This window comes from Suncus etruscus (genome assembly GCF_024139225.1).
Source record: "Suncus etruscus isolate mSunEtr1 chromosome 15 unlocalized genomic scaffold, mSunEtr1.pri.cur SUPER_15_unloc_1, whole genome shotgun sequence".
NCBI classification, from domain to species: Eukaryota; Metazoa; Chordata; class Mammalia; order Eulipotyphla; family Soricidae; genus Suncus; species Suncus etruscus.
The window spans coordinates 557,014-580,003 of record NW_026060286.1 but is presented as its reverse complement, the minus strand read 5'-3'; the positions used below and the strand labels follow the sequence as shown (position 1 = coordinate 580,003).

The 22,990-nt window shown below is 50.4% G+C and overlaps 1 protein-coding gene across 1 annotated transcript in view; it reads right to left on the bottom strand.

The window, feature by feature from the left end:
• The window catches only part of LOC126000433 (zinc finger protein 345-like), a 55,882-nt gene extending 34,117 nt beyond the window's left edge, over window positions 1–21,765 (bottom strand). Inside the window, exons 1-3 of the mRNA XM_049767723.1 lie at window positions 21,651–21,765; window positions 19,058–19,142; window positions 18,012–18,138 (exon numbers count right to left, since the gene is read on the bottom strand). Coding sequence (XP_049623680.1) covers window positions 18,012–18,138; window positions 19,058–19,090 — 160 coding nt within the window. The 5' untranslated portion in view covers window positions 19,091–19,142; window positions 21,651–21,765. The remainder of the gene's footprint in view (window positions 1–18,011; window positions 18,139–19,057; window positions 19,143–21,650) is intronic.
• Between the last annotated feature and the right edge of the window lie 1,225 nt (window positions 21,766–22,990).

The following is a 22,990-nucleotide window of genomic DNA, read 5'->3' as shown; positions in this document are numbered from 1 at the left end:
GATACATAGGGAGATGGAATCCTTTGTTTCATTATTTTGTTTTTGGCTTTTGAGCCACACCTGGTGATGTGTTACCCAGTGGTTACTTCTGACTCAGCTCTCAGGAATCACTCCTGGCTGGCTTGGGAGACCATATGGCATGTGGGGGATTGAATCCAGGTTGGCCACATGCCAGGCAAACACCTTACTCACTGTACTATTGTTTCAACCCTTTTTTGTTTGTTTTGTTGTTGTTGTTTTCCCAGACTACCTTCTCCTACCTCCTGGGAATGGAATCTTTTTATTTGGGAGGCCTAGCTCTGTGCCCAGGGATCACTCTGGTGGGATTGAGGGATGCTATGTAATGTGGGGATCAAACCTGGGCCAGCTGCAAATCTGATCTCTGGTTTATGGGCCTCCCCAGTCTTTAGCTGTACCATCCTGCTAACTTGTGATCACTGCATTTTGGCAAAGATTGTTTGACTTTTGTATGGTTCTGTAGGTCAATTACTGCTGTGTGGGTTTTTGTTTTTTTGGGTTTTTTTCTTTTTTTGAGAGGGTGGTTAGGGGCACATCTGGCAATGCTCAGGACTCAGGTGTGATTCTACTCTCAGGGTTAGTTCTGGTAGTGTTCAGGGACCATACAGGTTTCTGGTGATTGAACATGTGATTCAACCACATGCAAGCCAAATGCCCTACCCTCTCCCCCCCCCCCCATCCTCTCTCTCAAGTGTTTTGTAAGCTTTCCAAAAAGTCAGTATGGGGGATATGACTGCAGATTTTGCCAGGGGTTCCATTCATGGATTATCCCTCCCATAAAAATGTCAATGCAGGGGCCAGAGCAATAGCACAGCATAGGGTGTTTGCCTGGCATGCGGCTGACTCAGGATGGACTGCAGTTTGATCCCCAGCGTCCCATATGGTCCCACAAGCCAGGAGCGATTTCTGAGAACATAGCCAGGAGTAACTCCAGAGTGTCACTGAGTATGGTCCAAAAAAAAAAATAAATAAAAATAAAAATAGAAAGTCAATGCAAATGCAAACATATGAGCAAGCTAGGTAAAAAAATAAAAAAACAATATTCACAAACTGACGCATGTAATGCTAAGTTGACTCCAATATATCAAAATAAACCTATAAAAACAAATATGGGGGCCCAGAGAGATAGCACAGCAGCGTTTGCCTTGCAAGCAGCCGATCCAGGACCAAAGGTGGTTGGTTCATGGGGGCCCAGAGAGATAGCACAGCGGCGTTTGCCTTGCAAGCAGCCGATCCAGGACCAAAGGTGGTTGGTTCGAATCCCCGTGTCCCATATGGTCCCCCGTGCCTGCCAGGAGCTATTTCTGAGCAGACAGCCAGGAGTAACCCCTGAGCACCGCCGGGTGTGGCCCAAAAACAAAAACAAACAAATATGGGGGGGTGGAGAGATAGCATGGAGGTAAGGTGCTTGCCTTTCATGTAGAAGGTCATTGGTTCAAATCCCGGCATTGCATATGGTCCCCCATGCCTGCCAGGAGCGATTTCTGAGTGTGGAGCCAGGAGTAACCCCTGAGCACTGCCGGATGCGACCCAAAAAACAAAAACAAAACAAATATGGGAACAAATACAGAAATTCCATTTTCACGGAAATTAGATACCAAGTGGCATAATCTTGCATTTGTGGGGTGAAGTGAGGATTTTTGTTTAAGCCTCACAAGTCTTCTTTGTAGGAAATGCACCAGTAAGAACTTTTTAACTTTTTTATTTTGTTTGTTTTTGGAACACACCTGATGGTTTTCAGAGGTTACTCCTGGCTCTGTACTCAGAAATTAATCCTAGCAGGATTGGGGGACCATGTGGGATGCTGAGAATTGAACCTAGATCACCACATACCAGTCAAATACCCTCCCCACTGTGTATGGTTCTAGTAAAAACTCTTTTTTTTTGGTATTTGGGTCATACTTGGCAGTGTTCGAGGTTCCACCTGGCTCTATGCTCAGAAATCGCTCCTGGCAGGCTCAAGGGACCATATGAGATGCCGGGATTTGAACCACCAACCTTCTGCATGCAAGGCAAATGCCTTACCTCCATGCTATCTCTCTGGCTCCTCTAGAAAAGACTCTTAAGGTTTGAGCAGAAGCAATGTGATGGCAGGAAGGGTTCATGCCTTGCAGGTGTTTGGCCCCAGTTTTATCCTCTGACCTCCAAAAAGTCCTAACAAGAGTGATCGAATGTGGCCCCACCCTGCAAAATCAAAACTTCAAAGTCATAGGTTTGTAATTAGCCTTCCAGTTATCTAACTTCCAAATCCTTCAGTGATTTTAAAAAACATTTTTTCACCTTTTAGTTTTTAGTTCACATCCAGCAGTTTATTTCTGGTTCTGTACTTAGGGGAATCACTCCTGTTGGTTTCAGGGGAGACCATATGGGATGTTGGGGATTGAACCTGTGTTAGAAGCATGTAAGTCAAACACACTCCTGCTGTACTATTGCTTTGGGCCCTCAAATCTTTCACATCTTATTCTATAAAACGGAAACTCAAGATACTACAAATGATTCATTTGGGGAAATGGGATAGGAGTTGGGCCACACCCAACAGTATTTAGGGATTACTCCTGGCTCTGTGCTCAAGAATTATTCCTAGTAAGCTCAGAGGATCATATGGAATGCTGGAAAATGAAACAGGTCAGTCCCGTGAAAGGTAATAGTCCTCCCTACTTTATTCTCTCTCATCTCCATACAAATGACTTATCTAATCACCAATAGCATTTGTTGTGGGTGGAGGACATGGGACATAAATTTGGCCCAGACACATTATTTAGTCCTGAAAATGAAGTCCAGGGAGCGGAACAATAGCCCAACTGGTAAAGAATTTGCTTTCCACACCTTCAACCAAGTTTGATCCCTGCCAACCTGTAGAGTCTGGAGTAACTCCTGAGTACCCCTGTGTGTGGCCTCAAAAGAAAATAAGCATCTCCCTCCCCACACACACACAAAAAAAGGAAGAACACAAATGGAAACAGAAGACAAAAAAAAATCATCCCGGGGCCGGAGAGATAGCACAGCGGCATTTGCCTTGCAAGCAGCCGATCCAGGACCAAAGGTGGTTGGTTCAAATTCCGGTGTCCCATATGGTCCCCTGTGCCTGCCAGGAGCTATTTCTGAGCAGACAGCCAGGAGTAACCCCTGAGCAATGCCGGGTGTGGCCAAATAAATAAATAAATAAATAAATCATCCCAACTCATTACCATCCTGGGAAACATCAGACTCAGTAATTGTGGCCTTGTGTCCAAACTCACTGTGTTTTCTCCTGAAATTGCTCTTTGGGGGAACCTTCTGGGGCTGATCAAATCTAGGGTGTTCAGGAGAAGACATAGACTTGGGATGAGGCCTTGGAAAAGGCACCACAATGGCCAGAGTACATGTACAAACCTGGAAACACTTGCCCAGCTCTTCCATTTCTGGGGGGACTCAGGGGATACTGCATCATCCCTGGGTACCACAGGGTGGCAGGTGGACACAGGCACCTCTGGGTACTCCTGAAAAATTCACCACCACTTGGAACAGTGCTAAGATGATGCAAGGAGCAAAGCACAAAGATAAACTGTAAAAGGTACAGTTCAAGCCTTACTGTCTCGAGACCTTGGACTCACCTTCCTAGCATCTGGCTCACCCCAATATACTGGGACAGGGTTTAGAGCCATGCAAAAGGTTGTAGATCAGCATTTGACTCAGAGCCCAAATTCTTTTTTTATTTTTTTTAATGTTTTTTTTTTTTTTTTTCACATCGGGCGGTGTTCAGAGGTTACTCCTGGCCCTTCTCTCAAAAATCACTCCAGGCAGGCTCAGAGAACCATGTGGGATGCTGGGGATCGAGCCCAGGTTAGTTTGTGCACCCAGCTGTGTGCAAGTCAAATACCCTAACTGCTGTACTATCTCTCTGGCCCCAAGAGCCCAAAATCTTCTGGAAAAACATCACAAGGGTCACTCAGGAAACTTCTGTACCCTGGAGCATGGACGGTAAGATGCCCTGCACCAGTGCTCCCCTACTAGCAGTATTCTACTATCCCATGATAGAGATTGGGGAGGTCAAAGGCTTCTTGAAGAGCCCCCTCAAAGTCCTGAGACCAAAACCATTGCACAGGAAAACCTGGTGCACCTTCACTGAGCCCCACCCCACCCCCATCCACAGGCTTAGGACTTGCTCCCTTCACAGTAAATAAAGCCTGGATCTGTGACTTTTGCTTCTGTGTGCACCATAATGGGTCAAATCACAGAGCTGACCTAACCTTTTCTGTTCTTCATTGTGGCACCTTCAAGATGTGAGTCCCAGGGCCAAAGATAGGGTACAATGGGGGCAGGCTATGGTCTTGCATACCCTGCCATCAAACAGGGTTCCCTCAAGCAGCACCCAGGGTCATCTGTGAGCTGAGAGCCAGAATTAAGTCCTGAGCACCTGTGAACCCTGCAACAATAAAAGGTTAGAAAGAGAATTTAGCTATGGGTCTAGGATGTGGCCCACACTAGCTGGTGTAGCTGGTGTGTTTGAAGGGGAGCTTCACACACATTTTCTCTGTATGATCGGTTTCCCTTTTGCAGGGGGAAGGAGCACTTGGCAGTGCTCATGGCTGACTCTGTGCTCTCTGCTCAGAGCTCACTCCTGGTGGGGTTCTGGAGACCATATAGGGTGCTAGGGATTCAGCCCGGAACATGGAAGGCAAGTATCCTACCCACTTTTCTATTGTTGTGGCCCCTCAATTTCCACTTTTTTTTTTTTTTTTTTTTTTGGTTTTAGGGTCACACTCAGAAGTGCTCAGGGGTTACTCCTGGCTCTGAGCTCAGAAATTGCCCCTGGCAGGCTCAGGGGACCATATGGGATGCCATGATTCGAACCATCATCCTTCTGTATGAAAGGCAAATGCCTTACCTCCATGCTATCTCTCCGGCCCCTCCACTTCTTTTTTAATGTTGTCCTTCATGCGAACCTCTCATCAATTCTTTGCACTGTTAATGTCAGGCACATGCCCATGGGTTCCAGCCAATGGACCTCTGTCTCCCATGTGGCAAAGACAACTCTGCCCTCCACAACAGATCTTACCTAGAATCTGGCCCTTTAAGACACCTGCAGGAAGGGACTGGAGAGATAGCATGGAGTTAAGGCATTTACCTTTCATGCAAGAGGTCATCGGTTCGAATCCCAGCGTCCCATATGGTCCCCCGTGCCTGCCAGGAGCAATTTCTGAGCATGGAGCCAGGAGTAACCCCTGAGCACTGCCGGGTGTGTCCCAAAAACCACAAAAAAAAAAAAAAAAAAAGACACCTGCAGGAAGTGAAAGTGACAGACCTGGCTGCCAGAACTTTAGGTCTGGGTAGAGCTAGACTCCCTGATCTGGGGACCTTCAGTTTTCAAGACCAAAAGGGAGTTTTGTTTTTGCCCCATACCCAGCAGTGCTCAGGGGTTATTACTGGCTCTACACACTCAGGGATCACTCTTGTCAGTGTTCAGTGAACCCTATGGGATGCCAGGGCTCAAACCACCTTGCTGGCCCCAAGGGAAGCGAGTTCTTGAAAAACAATTTTTGGACAATGTTTTGGACCACAATGGTTTTTTTTTTTTTTTTTTTTTTTTTTTTTTTTTTTTTACCATATTCGGCGGTGCTTAGTGTTACTCTTAGTTCAGCACTCAGAAATCGATCCTGTCAGGCTCAGGGAACCATATGGGATGCTGGAGAGCAAATCCAGGTCTGTTCTGGGTACGCCATACGCAAGGCAAATGCCCTACTGCTGCACTATCACTCTAGCCCCTTTCTTTAAACTTCTTTAAATACCCTCTATTGCTCTCTGATCCCTAATCCCAAGGTACTGGGGTGAGCTCTGGGGGAAAAGCAGTTCCAGGACCCAATACACAAGGCTCAAAGCATTGCCTTAGAATTGTCTTTGCAGGGGCTGGAGCAATAGCACAGCAGTAGGGCATTTGCCTTGCATGTAGATGACCCAGGACAGACCGGGGTTCGATCCCTGGCATCCCATATGGTCCCCTGAGCCTGCCAGGAGTGATTTCTGAGCATAGAGCCAAGATTACTCTAGGTGTGGCCCCAAAACAAACAAAAAACAAAAGCAAAATAAAAAGAATTATCTCTGCAGACTAAGATTGTCTTAGGGCCCTGATGAGTTTGCTTGGAACTTGGGGGCTCTAAATGCCCTGCACAGAGCTCATGACCTTGGAGTCTTGAGTGCCGGGCAGCAGTGTGCCAGGGCTGCAGCTGGGGGCACAGGTGCTCAGGGCCTTTTCAGGCCACACCAAAGAGTGCAGGGGGATCCATGCCAGGCTGAGGTCTTCCTGCTGGGACATGCATTATGTTGGACAACCACATTCTTTATCTTTCCAAACCCAGAACTCTCCCTAGTTGAGTTGGTAGCAGGAAGGGATTGGTGAGGGCAGGGGAGGGGGCTTATGCCTGTGACCCCAGGAAGTTTAAAAGCATAGGCTAATGTGATGAGCCCTCTAAGGAGGCAGGATTAGGGGGTTCCTATCACCTACATGGTATGTGTGAATATTATGTTCAACACAGCTGCCCTTGTCCCCTTGCCTGGATCTAAGCTGCCCCATCCAGCTGGTCTGTTTTGACAGAACCACAGTCCGGGAAGGTGGCCCCAGACTGGGTGGGTGCAGAATACTGGCCAAGGGACAGGATGGTGACCTCTGAAGAATATAAGTCTTCCTGTAGGCCTCAGTGCTTGTCCTGGAAGATTGAGGGGCTGCTGGGGTTTTGCCTTCAGGAAAGTTCCAAGTGGGCTCCAGTTGGCTGCAGGTCAGGGTGAGAGGCCTTGTGTGACTTTATGAAGATCTAATGTCCACCTTCTGTCACTGGGAATCCAGAAGCACAATGGAAACTTCTGGTTTGATTTTTGTTTTGGGGTAGTGCTCAGAAGTTACTCCTGGTGGGCTCACAGGACCATATGGGATGCTGGGATCGAATCCTGTTCAGCTGTGTGCAAGGCAAACACCCTACCCACTGTGCTATTATTGCTCAGGCCCCTGGTTTCTTCTTCCCTACCACATTTCCTATGGTTCTGACCTGAACCATCCACTTCTGAAATATGGAGCATAGCCCTGGAGGAAAAGTTTTCTCTTTCTTAGAGGAGTCATTGTTTAAACAGAAGCAGCAGCTCATAGGAGCAAATGTGAATTTGTGTTCCAGGGTTCACAAAACTCCCTAATGTTTTTTTAGGGACCCACCAGGGGCCACATGGGAGATGGTATCCTGAGGCTCGTGACACCAGGAAAGTAGCTCTTTTGCTGGGCCCTGAGCTCAGGAGAAAAATTAGCCTCTGGTACCCGTATTTGCCCACATTCTCCAGGTCTGGTTTGAGGGACACACATAGTACTTAGCATTACACCTGGCTTTGTGCTCAGAGATCATTGTTGGTGGGGGGTCAGGGGGTTGTACAGGATTCCCCGGAACAGACTCGGGATAGCTGCATACAAGCAAGCTTTGTATTCTCTGTACAATCTCTCTGAGCCATATTTTCTTTTGCTTTTTTGGCATCAACACCTGGTGATGCTCAGGGTTTACTCCCAATTCTCTGCTCAGAGGTCACTCCTGGCTCGGCTCAAGAATCCCTCATGGTAGTGCTTGAGGGACCCTATGGTTGCCAAGGATCGAACTCGAGAAAGCTGCATGCAAGGAAGCCACTTTACATGCTGTCCTATAGCCCCAACCCCCTCCATTTAAGGGTATATACTCAGCAGAGCTTGGGGTCCCCTCCTGGTGGACCTTATGACTCCAGGAATCAAACTTAGGTTCCCACAAAGCATGCACTTCAGCCCTTTAACTACTTCCCTGGCCTTTTCTGGATGTGTCTGGTACCCAGAATGGAGTCCAATTCCCCAAATATGCAGGGCCTGTGCTCTACCAGAGTCGGGGTTCAACCCTGATGACACCTGGTGCTCCACTAAGCAGCAAAATGACAGACCGTGACTTCCAAACCATACAGCAAACATTTTATTGTATGCATCATAACTTATCATGAGGGTTTCCCCTCCAGTCATAGTCCACTCTGCAAGGGCTTTAATGGTCCAGAAAATTCTCTATGCTAGAATCTTGGTCAGAATTTGGCTTTTTGCCCATACCCAGTAGTGCTCTGGGCTGACCCCTGCTTCTGAGCTCAGGGATCACTCCTGGTGGGCTTGGGGGTAACATGTGGTGCCAGGAGTCGAATCTTGGCTGACCACATGTATGGTAAGTGCTTGTGGTGCAGGAGTCGAATCTTGGCTGACCACATGTATGGTAAGTGCTTTACTGGCTGTATTATCTCTCTGCCCATCTTTTTAATTTTTCTGGGGGGGGGGGGTTGAGCACTACCTGGCAATGCTCTGGCATTATCCCTAGCTCTGCACTCAGGAATTATTCCTGGTGGTAGTTGGGGAGAGGCGTATAGAATGCCGGGGATTGAACCCAGGTCAGCTGCATGCAAGGCAAGCACCCTACCCACTGGACTTCTACTCCAGCACCATCCTGGATTTTTTGTTAGTGTGTATGTTTTTTGAGTCACACCTAAGGATTTGCACGGAACTGCTCCGGGCTCTTCCTCAGGGATCACTCCTGGTGGGTCTTGGGGTACTATACGGGTTGCCAGGGATCATATGCAATTGGTTGTGTGAAAGGCAAGGCCCTCCCGCTGTACTATTGCTTCCCCACCTTATTTATTTTTAAAGGGTTACCTAGAACCCTTTCCTGCCAGTTAATACTTTCATATTTACACTATTCATACTTGTTTGTTTCTGGGCTACACCGAATGATGGTGCTCATGGCTTACTCTTGACAACACTTAGGGATTACTCCTGCTGAGGCTGGGGTGGGTGGGTGTGTGACTACCCAGGTCAGCTATATGCAAGGCAAGCACCCTACTTTGCTGTGCTGTCTCTCCAGCCCTTATATTGTTTTACTCCACCTTACCCTAATTCAGGAGTAACCCTGACAGTTTTTAAGCTTCTATATAGTGCCAGGGGTTTAAACCAGGGTTACAGGTTAGAGCAAAAGTACAGCAGCAAGGGTGCTTGCCTTTGACAAAGCCATCCAGGGTTCCATCCTGGCATCCCATATAGTCCATTAAGCACCACCAGGAGTAATTCCTGAGTGCAGAGCCAGGAGAGACCCCTGAGCATTGCCAGGGATAGCCCCAAAACCAAAACTATAACAAAACAAACACTCAAACTGCAGGGAATGCAAACGCCTTATTTAGCCCATGTAACTATCATTTAGCGCCTCTAAATTTTGGGATGGAAAAGCTCACAAGCTCTGCGTGGTAGACCGACATCAGAAGTGGTCGCCTAAGAACCCATCGTGAGTCTGAAAACTCTATAAACAAACAAAAACCTTTCTTCTCGGGGCAGAGCCATAACATAGCTGGTAAGGCGCTTGTCTTGCACGCTGCCAAAGTGGGTTTGAAACTGGCCGCTGCAAAGGATGCCCGGAGCTTGCAAAGCCAGGAGGCAGCCCTGAGCATCAACAGGCGCAACTCCCAAACTAAACGAAACCAAAACAAAACACAATAAAAAAAGAGAAATGTGGGGCCAGAGCGATAGCACAGCCTCTGTTTTGCGCACGGCTGACCCGGATTTGATCCTCAGCATCCCATAGGGTCCCCACCGAGCCTGCCAAGGAATGGATTCCTGAGCACAGAGCCGGGGTCACCCCTGAGCACCACCCGGTGTGGCCCTCAAATCAAAAGGAAGCCAGAAAACAAAAAATCCCTAAGAAAGCGGGGCCCCCTCGCCGTCCCTCTAAATCGGGCACATGGTCATGTAGTCCACCAGGTCGACGCACTGCGTGAAGACCTTGCCGCACTCCTTGCAGGCGTAGGGCTTCTCGGCCCCATGCGAGCGCTCGTGCTTCTTGAGGCGGGAGGCCGAGGGGAAGGCCTTGCAGCAGTGCTCGCACTGGAAGGGCTTCTCGCCCGTGTGGATCTTCATGTGCTCCGTCAGGCCCGAGCGCTTGGTGAAGGCCTTGGTGCACTCGGGGCAGGCGTAGGGCTTCTCGCCCGTGTGGATCTTGACGTGGCTGCTGAGGTCCGACGACTGCGTGAAGGCCTTGCCGCACTCCTTGCACACGTAGGGCTTCTCGCCCGTGTGGAAGCGCTTGTGGATGGTCACGTAGGAGGAGTTGCGGTAGGTCTTGCCGCAGATGTTGCAGCGGAAGGGCTTCTCGCCCGTGTGCGAGCGCAGGTGGATGGTGAGCAGCGGGGCGGCGGCGAAGGCCTTGCCGCAGATCTCGCAGGCGAAGGGCTTCTCGCCCGTGTGCGAGCGCTTGTGGATGGTCACGTAGGACGGGCTGCTGAAGGTCTTGGCGCACACGTCGCAGCGGAACGGCTTCTCGCCCGTGTGCGTGCGCAGGTGCTTGGTGAGGCCCGAGGCCGAGGCGAAGGCGCGGTGGCACTGGCCGCACGGGTACGGCTTGTCCGCCTGGGCCGCGCTCAGCTCGGGCGACGGCGGCGGCGGCGGGCCGGGGTCGGGCAGGGCCGGCAGCGCGGGGGCCGCCGCGCCCGCCTGCTGCTGCTCCTTGCAGCCGCACAGCTTCTCCCGGGCGTGCATCCGCATGTGCAGGCTGCGGTTGGACGACTGCGCGAAGGCCTTGCCGCACTCCTCACACACGTAGGGCTTCTCGCCCGTGTGCGTGCGCCGGTGGATGGTGAGGTCGGACGACTGCGTGAAGGCCTTGCCGCACTCGGGGCAGGCGTAGGGCTTCTCGCCCGTGTGGATGCGCATGTGCTGCCGCAGGCTGGACGACTGCGTGAAGGCCTTACCGCACTCGGGGCACACGTAGGGCTTCTCGCCCGTGTGGATGCGCAGGTGCTGGCGCAGGCTGGACGACTGCGTGAAGGCCTTGCCGCACTGCGGGCACGTGTAGGGCTTCTCGCCCGTGTGCGTCTTGGCGTGCACGCGCAGCTGCCGCGCCGTCTTGAAGGGCCGCCCGCACTCCGGGCACACGTAGGGCTTGGGGCTGCTGTGCAGCTGCCGGTGCGCCTGCAGCGACGCCGGGTTCCAGAACCACTTGGGGCAGTGCTCGCAGCGGAACGGGGGCAGCGTGTCCTGGGCCGGCGCGGGCGCCTCGCGAGCCGGCTGGGGCAACCCCAGAGCCCCGAGGAACGGGGGCCGCGGCATCCGGGGCTGGGGTGGGGGGAAGCCTGCATTGGAGGGGCGAGCATCAGGCGCCATCGCCCGCAGGGGAGGATTTCCCAAGGGATGAAGGTACAGGGGATCCCCCGACGCTTGGGCGCAGGGCTCGCTGTCACCTTCTGGGCTGCTTCCCTGGGGGGCAGAAGAGAGAGAAGATGGAGAATGCAAACATGAAGCTGGGCAGGGAATGACCCGCACGGTGGCAACCCCCAGGCCCCCTGCGCGAGTGCTGCATCTGGGGAATTCTTTGGGCTTTTTTTGTTTGTTTGTTTGTTTGTTCAGGACCTCATACAGTGGGGCTAAGGGCTCACTCCTGGCAGGGTTCACACCCTGCAAAGTGTTAGGGATCAAACCTGGGTGCACTACATGCAAAGTAAGGACCCTCCCGACTGTAATAGCAGCGCTCTGTCCCCTGACCTGGAGAATTCTTGCAAGTTGCAAACTGCAAAGATGAAGGAATTCTGTCCAATATTATCTGCCAGTTCGTGGCCAGACTACACAAGCATATACACACACCAGATTCTCTCTAAAAATCCCAAAGCCCAAGTTTCCAGCTGGATTTAAATTAGCTTCAAAGAGCAGGAGATACTATGGATGGACATCAGGCATGAAGCTGAAATGGGTTCAGTCCCTAGAGTCCCCTGAGCCCTGTCAGGATTGATACCTGAGCACAAGAGTAAGCCCTGAGCATTATCAGGTATGGCCCCAAAATCCCAACTCAAAAAATAAAATACATAAGGTAAAATAGCTTCAACCCCCATAACTTGAAACTTGGCCACCTTCAGACAGGCATAGTTGTCTCAAAGACATGAGACCATTTTCCTTTTCATTGCTCTTTCTGTGCCCAGGCAACACCATGCAATTCTGACATTTTCGGGGGGGTGGAGGGACTGTGAGCAAACAGGTTTAAAGGTTCTGTGGGATCTTACCGTCTCAAGTGTATGGCATGCCCCATCGCCAAAATCCAACAGCTGGACTTCCACATCTTCCTGTTTCACTTCTGGTGTCTTTTCTAAGATAAAACACACTGGGTAAGGGACTAGAGGGAAAGGACAGTGAGGAAGGCATTTGCCTTGCAGAAGGCTGCCCAAAATTCAACCTTGGACATCCTAAAAAGTCCTCTGAGTACAGCCAGGAGTGATGTAAAGCAAAAGTAAAAATAAAACTAATGTGAGAGTAAAACAAAACAAAATTAAAACAAAAGAGCTGACTGAACCAGAGTGATAGGACAGCAGGGAGAGTGCTTGCCTTGCACAGGACAGACCTGAGTTCATTCAATCTGGCATCTTTAGGAGTAATTCATGAGTGTAGAGCCAGAAGTGGGGTCTCCAGAACAAAAACCAAGAAGGTATAAAATGTGAAGGATAAGAAGGACATACTGGGGCCGGGAAGGTGGCGCTAGAGGTAAGGTGTCTGCCTTACAAGCGCTAGCCAAGGAACGGACCGCGGTTCGATCCCCCGGCATCCCATATGGTCCCCCCAAGCCAGGGGCAATTTCTGAGCACATGGCCAGGAGTAACCCCTGAGCGTCAAACGGGTGTGGCCCAAAAACCAAAAAAAAAAAAAAAAAAAAAAAAAGAAGGACATACTAAGGCCCGAGAATTAGCACAGCAGTAGGGTGTTTGCTTTGCATGCAGCTGACCCAGGACAGACCCAGGTTTGATCCCCGGTTTCCCAAGCCTGCCAAGAGTGACCTCTGAGCACAGAGCCAGGAATAATCCCTGAGCACCACCGAGTGTGGCCCAAAAATCAAAAAACAAAACAAACAAAAAAAACAACAACAACAAAAGGTGGGGGAAGGACATCCTAGCCAACATCCTTACAAAATGTGTGTGTGTGTGTGGGGCCGGGCGGTGGCGATGGAGGTAAGGTGCCTGCCTTGCCTGCGCTAGCCTAGGACGGACCGCAGCTCGATCCCCTGGCATCCCATATGGTCCCCCAAGAAGCCAGGAGCAACTTCTGGGTGACTCAAATGTGTAGCAGTCTGGGTTTGAGTCTGGGCCAGGCCTATTCCTCAGAGCACCACTGACCTAGTCTTGCACACACCACTAGGCAAGGAGCAAGAAATTGAAAAACTGGGACAGGAGAGATCGCATGGAGATAGGGCTTTGCCTTGCATGCAGAAGGACAGAGGTTCGAATTCCGGCATTCCATATGGTCTCCCAAGCCTGCCAGGAGCGATTTTCTGAGCATAGAGCCAGGAGTAACCCCTGAGCGCTGCTGGGTGTGACCCAAAAACCAAAAAAAAGAGAGAGAAATTAAAAAGCCAGGGTCCAGTGAGATAGGACAGCAGGGAGGGCACTTATCTTGCACATGGCTCACACAGATTCGATCCCCAGCACCCCTTAGTCCTACAGGTGTGAGCACATAAGCCCTGAGCATTGCTGGATGTGGTCCACAAAACAAAAAATAAGAACTGGAGCGACATGACAGCAAGGAAGGTGCTAGCCTGCATGAAGTCAACCTGAATCAGATCACCAGTATCCCACAGAGTCCCCCTGAGCCCCACCAAGAATGATCCTTGAATGTAGAGCCACAGAATAAACAAAGAAGGCCTAAGTGATTGGAATTTATAAAGGCCTTCTGGAAGTACATTGCTAATTTTGTCCCTCTGACTGGGGACAGGTTCCTTGGGGGCTGTACCATGGCTGCCCTGGTCAGCTACTCACCTGGACAGATGCTTCTCTCCACTGTCCTCCAGTCCTCTTGTTCCGTCCCAGTCACCGACTCAGCTAGGGTGTTCCCTGCTTGCATAGAAGGAGACATGAATGGGTAATGAGACACTGTACAGAGTCAAAAGACCGTCAGGACCAAGAGCCAGAGGCCATGGGGAGGTCCATCCCGCTCCATCCATAATTAATTAAAACAATAGGCACTTACCTGGTACCTGGCTAATTTGGGGGACCTGGGTTTGATCCCTGACAAACCCTCTACTCAAGAAAGCCCTTCTAAAAGTGATCTCTGAGCACAGACTCAGGACTAAGGTCCTGAGGACTGCAAGTGTGATATCCCATTCTTCCAAATAAAGACAGAAATTTCCCAAAATCAATCTTGTTTTCTTTGAGAGGGGGGTATTTTGGGGCCAAAGTTGGGAGTGCTTAGGGCTGACTCCTTGCTCTACACTCAGGAATCACTCCTAGCAGGGCTCTAGTGACCATATGGGGTGCCAGGGACCAAATCCAAGCTGGCAGTTTGCAAGGCAAATACCCTACTTAGCCCTGAAGACTTTTTTGGGTTTTTTTGGGGGTGGAGGGGAGTCATATCCAGCAATACTCAGAGGTTACTCCTGGCTCTGTGCTTAGAAATCGCTCCTGGCATGTACGGGGGACCATATGAGATGCCAGGATTCGAAACACCGTCATCCTGAATCGGCTGCATGCAAGGCAAATGCCCTATTGCTGTGCTATCTCTCTGGCCCCTGAAGACTTATTTTCTTTCTTTGTTTTTTGGACTGAACCAGGCAGTGCTCAGGTCTTATTCCCGGTCTGTGCTCAGGGATCACTTCTGGCCATTTAGGGCACCCTATGGAACTCTGGGAATCCATTCCAAGTCAGGCATGTTCATGTCTAGGACCTTACCCATTATACTTTTTTTTTTTTGACCACACCTAGCTGTGCTCAGGGCTTACTCCTAGGTTTGCGCTCAGGAATCACTCCTGGTGGTGCACAGAGAACCCATAGGGTGCTGGGGATCAAACCTGTATCAGCTTCATGTAAGGCAAGGGCCTTACATGCTGAAGTATCTCTTCGAACTCAAGTCTGATTTCTAAAAAAAAAAAAAAAAAAAAAAAAAGGAAATATTTTTGTTTTCTCTACTTTTTGAAGGTGGGGAGTCCTGAGGGAACTTATGGCAACACTCAGACATACTCAGGAGTTACGTTCTTGTTTGTTTTTTAGGGGTTCTTTTTGGGAGGTGCTCAGGGGTTACTCCACGCTCTGCACTCAAAAATTATTCCTGGTAGGTTCAGGGGACCATAGAGGATACTCGGGGTCAAAGCCAGATTGGCTGCACACAAGGCAAATCCCCTCCCTGCTGTGCTACCATTCTGGTCCCTCAGGGGTTACTCCTGGCTCTATGTTCAGAAATTACTCCTTCTTAGCTCAGGTGACCAGATGGGTCAGGAATTGATCCATTGTCTGCATGCTGGCAAACACCCTACCAGTTATACTCCCACTTTGCCACTCCTTTGGGGGGGGGGCATAAGAGGGGCCTCACCTTACAGTGCTCAAGGCTTTTTCCTGCCTCTGCACTCAGGGATTAGTCCTGACAGGCTTGGAAGGCCATACATGGCCTAGGGGATTGAGTCAGTTTGGCCACCTGCAAGGCAAGTTTCTCACCTATGTCTCCAGCCTCAGGAAAGTGATTTGTAAGGTGCCAAAGGGCAAAGTGATAACACCAGAAGTACAGATATTTGCACTCACTCTACCCCCAGAAGTCCCCTTCTACTGCACATGATCCCCCCAAGGAGTGAGCCCTGAGTACAAAGCTAGAATACATCCAAGCATGGCTAAGATTCCCATCTCCAAGTAATTTAAATAAGAGTAAAATAAAAAACAATAAAGAGTCTCTGATTTCTGAGGCCCAGACAGGTCACTTCTACATTGCCTGGCAAGTACCTTACAAGTTTCTGGTACAGAAATCTGGTATAGATTCTATATGCAGATTTTTTTGTTTGTTTGGTTTGGGAGCCACACCTGGAAGTACTCAGGGGTTGCTATTGGCCCTGTATTCAGGAATCACACCAGGTGATGTTTGGAGGGACCTATAGGATACCAGGGATTGAACCCAGGTTAGCCACATGCAAGGCAAGCACCCTTCCTGCCAGACTATTGCTTCAGTACAGGAGATCAACTTTGATTCAACTTTCCCATCAGCCAGGCCCCCAAAACACATGGTTCTGAGTCCCAAGACAAATGACCCAGCAAAGCTACGGACTGAATCCTGAGGGTCACTAGATGTCACCTTCAAGCAAAGACTATTTATATTACACTAGAAAATAAGATCAAAATTTAATTTAATTTTTTTTTTTTTTTTTGGTTTTTGGGCCACACCCGGTGACGCTCAGGGGTTACTCCTGGCTATGCGCTCAGAAGTTGCTCCTGGCTTGGGGGACCATATGGGACACCAGTGGATCGAACTGCGGTCCGTCCTAGGCTAGCGCAGGTAAGGCAGGCACCTTACCTTTAGCGCCACCGCCCGGCCCCTAATTTTTTTTTTGGTGGAGGGGTTGGGAGAGGTTATAGCAGGCAGTGTTCAGGGATCACTCCTGGAGGTGCTCAAGAAATCATATGGAAAAAAACAACATATGGGATGCAAGGGATGGAATCTGAGTCAGCCAAGGGCAAGGCAAGTGTCCTCCCCATGAAAGTGTCACTGATTGAACTTGTATTCCCACTTCTACAGTCTTGGAAAGCAATAGGAAATGAAGGATGAAAAAGATGAAGTTTTCAGATGCAAATACTTAGTCTAGGAAAATAGAGAAACTGAGGCATATGCAGGGGATCTAGGAGAATCTAAAGGTTATGATTAGAATATGAGAACATTGTAGGGCTGGAGAGAGAATACAGCAGAGAAGGCTCTTGTTTTGCTCACAGCTGGCCCAGGCTTGATCCCCACCATCTGAGAGAGTACTCGAGCATCACTAGGAGTCATGCATCAGGTGAGTGCATCAGGTGAGTGCAGAGCCAGGAGTGACCCATGAGCACTGCAGGGGATGCCCCCCCCAAAAAAAAAGAAAATGCAAGGATTGGGCTGAGATGACAATATAGCAGGGAGGGCACTAGCCCACACATCACTAACCCAGATTCAGACATTCCAAAACAAAAATAAAAATAGCATCCAGGGGCCGGGCGGTGGCGCTGGAGGTAAGGTTCCTGCCTTGCCTGCGCTAACCTAGGACGGACCGCGGTTCGATCCCCCGGCGTCCCATATGGTCCCCCAAGAAGCCAGGAGCAACTTCTGAGCGCATAGCCAGGAGTAACCCCTGAGCGTCACAGGGTGTGGCCCAAAAACCAAAAAAAAAAAAAAAAAAATAGCATCCAGTGCCAGAGCAACAGTACAGAAGGTAGAGCATTTGTTTTGCATGCAACTGACCCAGGTTCAATCTCTGGCATCCTATATAGTCAGTCCCCAAGCATTACCATGAGTAATTCCTAAATGCAGAGCCAGGAGTAACCCTGAAGCATCAGGGAGTGTGGCCCAAACAACCCCCTCCCAAAAAAAACACCAAAAAACTATAAAAGCAGAGCCCCAGGCCTTTCCCCAATAACAACAAGCAAATGAATTTTTCTGCATGTGGAGAACTCTGGGCTGCGAGCAAAGTATAAAGGTTCACCAAAAGCCCTTCTCTGCTTTCTCCATTCTAGAGAAGTGTGTGGGAATGGGGAATAAAGAAGGGGAGGTTGGAAAGGTGAGAGAGGGAAGGAAGGTAGGAGAAAAAGAGAAAGAAAAAGGAGGGTGGTGAGGGAAAGAGGAAGGAGGGAGGGTGGGAGAGAGGAAGAAGTTTGGAAAGTGGGAAAGAGGAGGACAGAGGGAGGAAAAGAGAGAGAGAGAAAGAGAGAGATGTGCCCATTGTCTCAGATAAACTGTCCCACCTGTGTGTGTTTGCCTGAAAACCCAGAAGCCTGGACCCCAAAGCCAGAGATTCAACCCCAGGATTGAACACAAGAATGTGCATCTGTGAAGCGAAGGACTAAAGACTGAGCCAGACACTTTACACAAAACCACACAGGATGAAAACATGATGCTGAAGGGAAGGACACCTGCCCAGACCACAAACTTAACTCCAAAGCCCGGTAGGCAGCCCAGGTCAATCTCTGGGTCTGCCCACAGGTGTGGCCTGCACAGGTGCCCCAGGCCCCAGAGCTGCTCTTACCTACTGCCCGCAGGTGCTGGTAGGTCTCCAGCATCACGTCTCTGTAGAGCTTCTTCTGAGAGGCATCCAGGCATGTCCACTCTTCTGGGGAGAAGCTCACAGCCACATCGGGGAAGGTCACCACGTCCTGAGCCAGGACATGGGGGGGGGGGGAGAATCAGGACCCAACCCCACCTCGGACCCTTGGAGTGAGGAAGTGACCCCCCCCATGGCCCTAAAGGGACTCAGGGCCCCTCCCCTCTGCCCTTAGGAGGAACCAGCTTCTATATCCTTTTCTCCATGGGCACCCCTGAGGGACAAACCCCAGAAAACACTTCCAAAGTCACGATGGCATGAAATGATCTCAGAACTATCCTAAATACTTTTTTTGTTTATTTCTGGGCCACACCCAGCAGCGCTCAGGGGTTACTCCTGGCAGTGCTTAGAAGACCATATGGGATGCTGTGAGGATCTGAGGATCGAACCCAGGTCTGCCACAAGCAAACGCCCTCCCCACTGTGCTATCTTGCTGGAGCCCCTATCCTGAGTACTTTTTTATCATATTTTCCTCCTATACTCCAAACATTAAGAAATTTAAGATGCTCTTAGAATGTGACAGAACAGTGGATAGGAACATGTCTTGCATGTGGCTAACTCAAATTCAATCTCTACACTATATATTTCCAGTGTAGCAGAGCGAGAAATAGCCCCTGAGCACCAACAGATGAGTCCAAAATCAATAAATCAGGGGCTGGAGAGATAGCATGGAGGTAAGACGTTTGCCTTTCATGCAGGAGGTCATCGGTTCAAATCCCAGCGTCCCATATGGTCCCCCGTGCCTGCCAGGAGCAATTTCTGAGCCTGGAGCCAGGAATAACCCCTGAGCACTGCCGGGTGTGACCCAAAAACCACAAAAAAAAAAAAAATCAATAAATCAATAAACTAAGAGCAATCAACTTAGAAGCCAGTGGTCCTATAGATCATTTACTAAGGCCAGTTTACCCCAGACAAGACTGCTTACCCCAAACTATACTTTCCAATTCCCCCAGGACACACTTCCTGCTTACCTGAGGACGATTTGGCTCCTCTGGACTCATCATCTTGTCTCTGTTACTTCCCTGGACAAGTCAGGAGGCTCTTTGTGAAGATAACCTGGAAGAAAATGTTTAAGACATACTGGGCACCCTGAGATGAACGCCCCTGCCCTGACCAGAAGTGCCCTTCTGGGAGTCAGAAATGCCTTGATGGGCCGCACCCCAGGCACCTGCTCACAGACCCGCATGGGGAGATGTGGCCAGATGCTCCTTCTGTTACTGGGAATACACAATCAATTGGGATTCAAGGTTCCCCATTGGGATAGCAGCACTGGTCTCACTCTACAGAGGACGAAACTGCAGCAAAGTCCTGACTCCTCCCTGGGCCCCACAGTCCCTCTGGCCCAGGCCCACTTGTCCAGGAGTTCCCATATGTCAGCGCCTACCACAGGCCAGTAGAAGGACACACCCTGGTGCTCCACCACCAGGAAAGTAGCTGAGCTACAGGGCGAGGCACCGGGGTTCAGAGTTGACAAGACCTGGGATGATCAGGACATGGTCCTGGGTCATTTTAGGGTTCAGGGGACACTGGCTGAGTCCCAGCTCCATCCCGCTGGTCTGGGGCTTCTCTGGGTCCTGTTGTGGATCCACCACCAGCACAGAGTGAGCTATGGTCTGTGTGTAGCCAAGTGCTTGAGACCTTCTCTAATGGTTTGTGCCATAGGAAAATGATGTCCCCAGCATTTTCCCAGGCCCCTCTCTGTCCTAGATTGCACCTGGAGCTTCTCACTCATGTATCTGACTCACTAGACTCACAGATCTACTCTGTGATCACTTTATTAATGTAATTGACTCTTTATACTTGTTTTGGGCCACACTCGATGATCAGGGGTTACTCCTGGTTCAGTTCAGGAATCACTCCCAGCAGGCTTGGGGACCCACTCTGCTGTGCTATCGCTCAAGCCAATAGCCTTTTTAAGAGGGTTTTACTATCAGGGCAGTGAGCTTCCTTTGTACTCCCAGGCTGACCTGTGTTTTGACAACCCCATAGGATGCCAAGTGCGGCATAAGTGACTGCTGAACCCAGAGCCAGGGGTAAGCCCTGAGCACTTTTAATTGTGACCTAGTCCACTAAAATTGGATTTCCTCTTACACTGCTGCTAAAATCAAGCAAGCACTGCAGTTACTATTTTCACTATTCTTTTCTGGTTTTAGGGTGTTCCAGAGTTCTCCGTGTGCAGTGCTCATTGGCCCCTCCTGAGCACTGCTATGTGCTTAGCACCAGGCCTTCCAATTGTCTCAGTCTCCAGCCCAAGCATAAGCTGCTCCAGACTCATGCTTTTTTTTTTGGGGGGGGGGTCACACCTGTTGGTGTTCAGGGGTTACTCCTGACTCTGTGCTCAGGAAATATTCCTGACAGTGCTGGAACCAAAGTCGGCTGCATGTAAGGCAAGTACCCTCCCCACTGTCCTATTGTTCTGGCCCAGAAACTCATGTCCCTTTACTAAAGCCCAACGCTCATGTAGGACACAGAGGAAGGTTCTTTCACCTGTGATATCTTCAGCTGGACACTTGTTAGACTATTATTATGTTTAACAACTGCTGCATTTCACTTCTCCCAAAGAACTTAGGGATTTTATTTTGTTTTCCTCTTCCAGAAAAATTGGCCTTTTTATTTTATTTTATTTTTAGATAAATCCTCACCTAAGTTTTTTCTCTCACTGATGGACTACAAACCCAGGAAACCAGGGGCCCCAACTATAACCCTCTGGGAACCCATCACACCTGTCCTCTTGCCCCTTCAAGCAGCACAGCTAAGAGAACTTCCCACCAGCTTCAAAACTCCAAGACAAGCTCCTCTCTGTCCATGACAAAAGTTCCTGCAGGCCCATTAGGGGGGATGTGTCCCAACACTTCCCAGGGTTCTGCACAGGTTTATTAAGCTGCTTTTCTGGATAGAAAGAGCAACCTCCCACCCCGCAGCTGAGGCATTGGTGTCGGGGATCCTGCTGTAGCCCCGCCAGTCTGGACTTACCAGTCTGGACTTACGTGATCACTTTGATCCACTAAACAGGCCATGGGGAGGAGCAGGGTGGGGGAGGCAGGGGAGAAGGTAGCTTTGATTTAACGGTGCTGGCACACCCCACGCGGGGGGGGGGGCAGGGGACAGGAAGATAGGACCCCCCCTAATCCTGCCTCCTTAGAGATACAACCCATCAGTCTGTGTTGAGAAGTGGCCGAGGCGGCAGGCCACAAGCCCCCCTCCTTTACCCCAAACAGCCCCTTCCCACCAGGGAGAGTTCTAGGGGCCGGTTAACTTTCTGGCTTTGGAGAGACAAAGAGCGCAGGAGTCCAACAAAGCACACATGCCCAGCAGGAACCCCGGCCTTACGGGGTGCCCCCCCAACACTCCGGGGTGTGGCCTGGATCCTGAGCGGCCTGGCAGCAGCCCTGCAACCGCCAGGCTGTAAGGCCCAGCCAGGAGCTCAGAGCGGGGCTCCCCAACACCCAGCAAACCCGACAGGGGTCCCTAAGTAAGACAACAAGCAGCGTGTAGAGACAAAGGCAATTCGATCCGAGCCCGGTGCAGAGGGTCCCGCTACCGCCTCCCCACCCCAAGACTCACCCCCACATCCGAGGACCAGCGGCCACAGAGCGTCCCAGGGTGGGTCCCGGCCGCTGGACAGGCGCTGCAGAAACGCTTCTGGGGTGCTCACCGGGGAGTGGGTCGACTTTTCCACCCCGAACACGTGGAGATTGCGCCCCCAGATTGCGCACACAGCCTGGAGATGGGGAGTTTCCGCGCAATGCAAGGAGGGCCTCCGCGCGGTCCTGGGACAAAATCGCCCTTCAATGACCCCCCTTCTCTCCCAGGGCCCCCTAATCTGATTTCTCCACCGCAAACCCAAAGGCCGATTGCTCTGCTCTACGTCACTGGCTTTCTTCGCGGAAGCGGGGACAAAAGGCCCCTGAGGATGACGTCACGTCCGCTCCCCACGCAGCCTTAAGGACTCCCCGAAGTGTCAGTGGGGTTGGCACCGCGAGGGCAGGGCTCGGTGGGCGGGGCGGGGGCGGGGCTGGAGAGGCGGAGCAACTCGGTGTACTAAGGGACCACCAGGGTTTAGGGGACCAGTTGGGGTTCCCCTTGAAGTGCTGGGCCTGTATTTGATCAAGGCTACACACATACCCTGGCTCTTTTTTTTTTTTTTTTTCAATGACATTTTGACTATTTTGTTTTTTGTTTTGTGACCAACTGGGCCATGCTCTCTGGAGAACTACTTCTGGCTCTGCACTCAGGAATTACTCCTGGAAGTGCACAGGGGAGATAGAACTCTTATCAACCCTGTGCAATACAAATGGCCTGGCCCCTCTGTCCATCTCTCCACCTGCTCTTCTTTTTTTTTTTTTTTGATTTTGTTTTTGTTTTTGAGCCACACCCAGCGACGCTCAGGGGTTACTCCTGGCTATCTGCTCAGAATAACTCCTGGCAGGCACGGGGGTGGGTGGGTGGGAGGTGGGGTGGGGGGGAACCATATGGGATGCCAGATTCAAACCAACCACCTTAGGTCCTGGATCGGTTGCTTGCAAGGCAAACACCACTGTACTATTTCTCCGGCCCCACCTGCTCTTCTTTTATATTTTTTTTACATTTCTTTTGGGGCCACACCCAGTGGTTCTCAGGGTTTAATTACCTCCTGGCCATGCACTCAGGGATTACTTCTTGAAGGCTTTTAGAACCAAATATGAGGGATGGAAACTTGGATGAGCTCTTTGCAAGGCTAGTGCCTACCCTCTACCTCCTTTCTTTCCTATTTTCCTTTTTTTTTGGGGGGGGGGGCGGGATTTGTTTTGTTTTGGGCTCATACCCAGCAATGCTCAGAGCTTAATCCTGGTTCTACATTCAGGAATCACTCCTGGCAGTGCTCAGGGAACCATATAGGGTTACTAGGGATGAACCTCAATAGG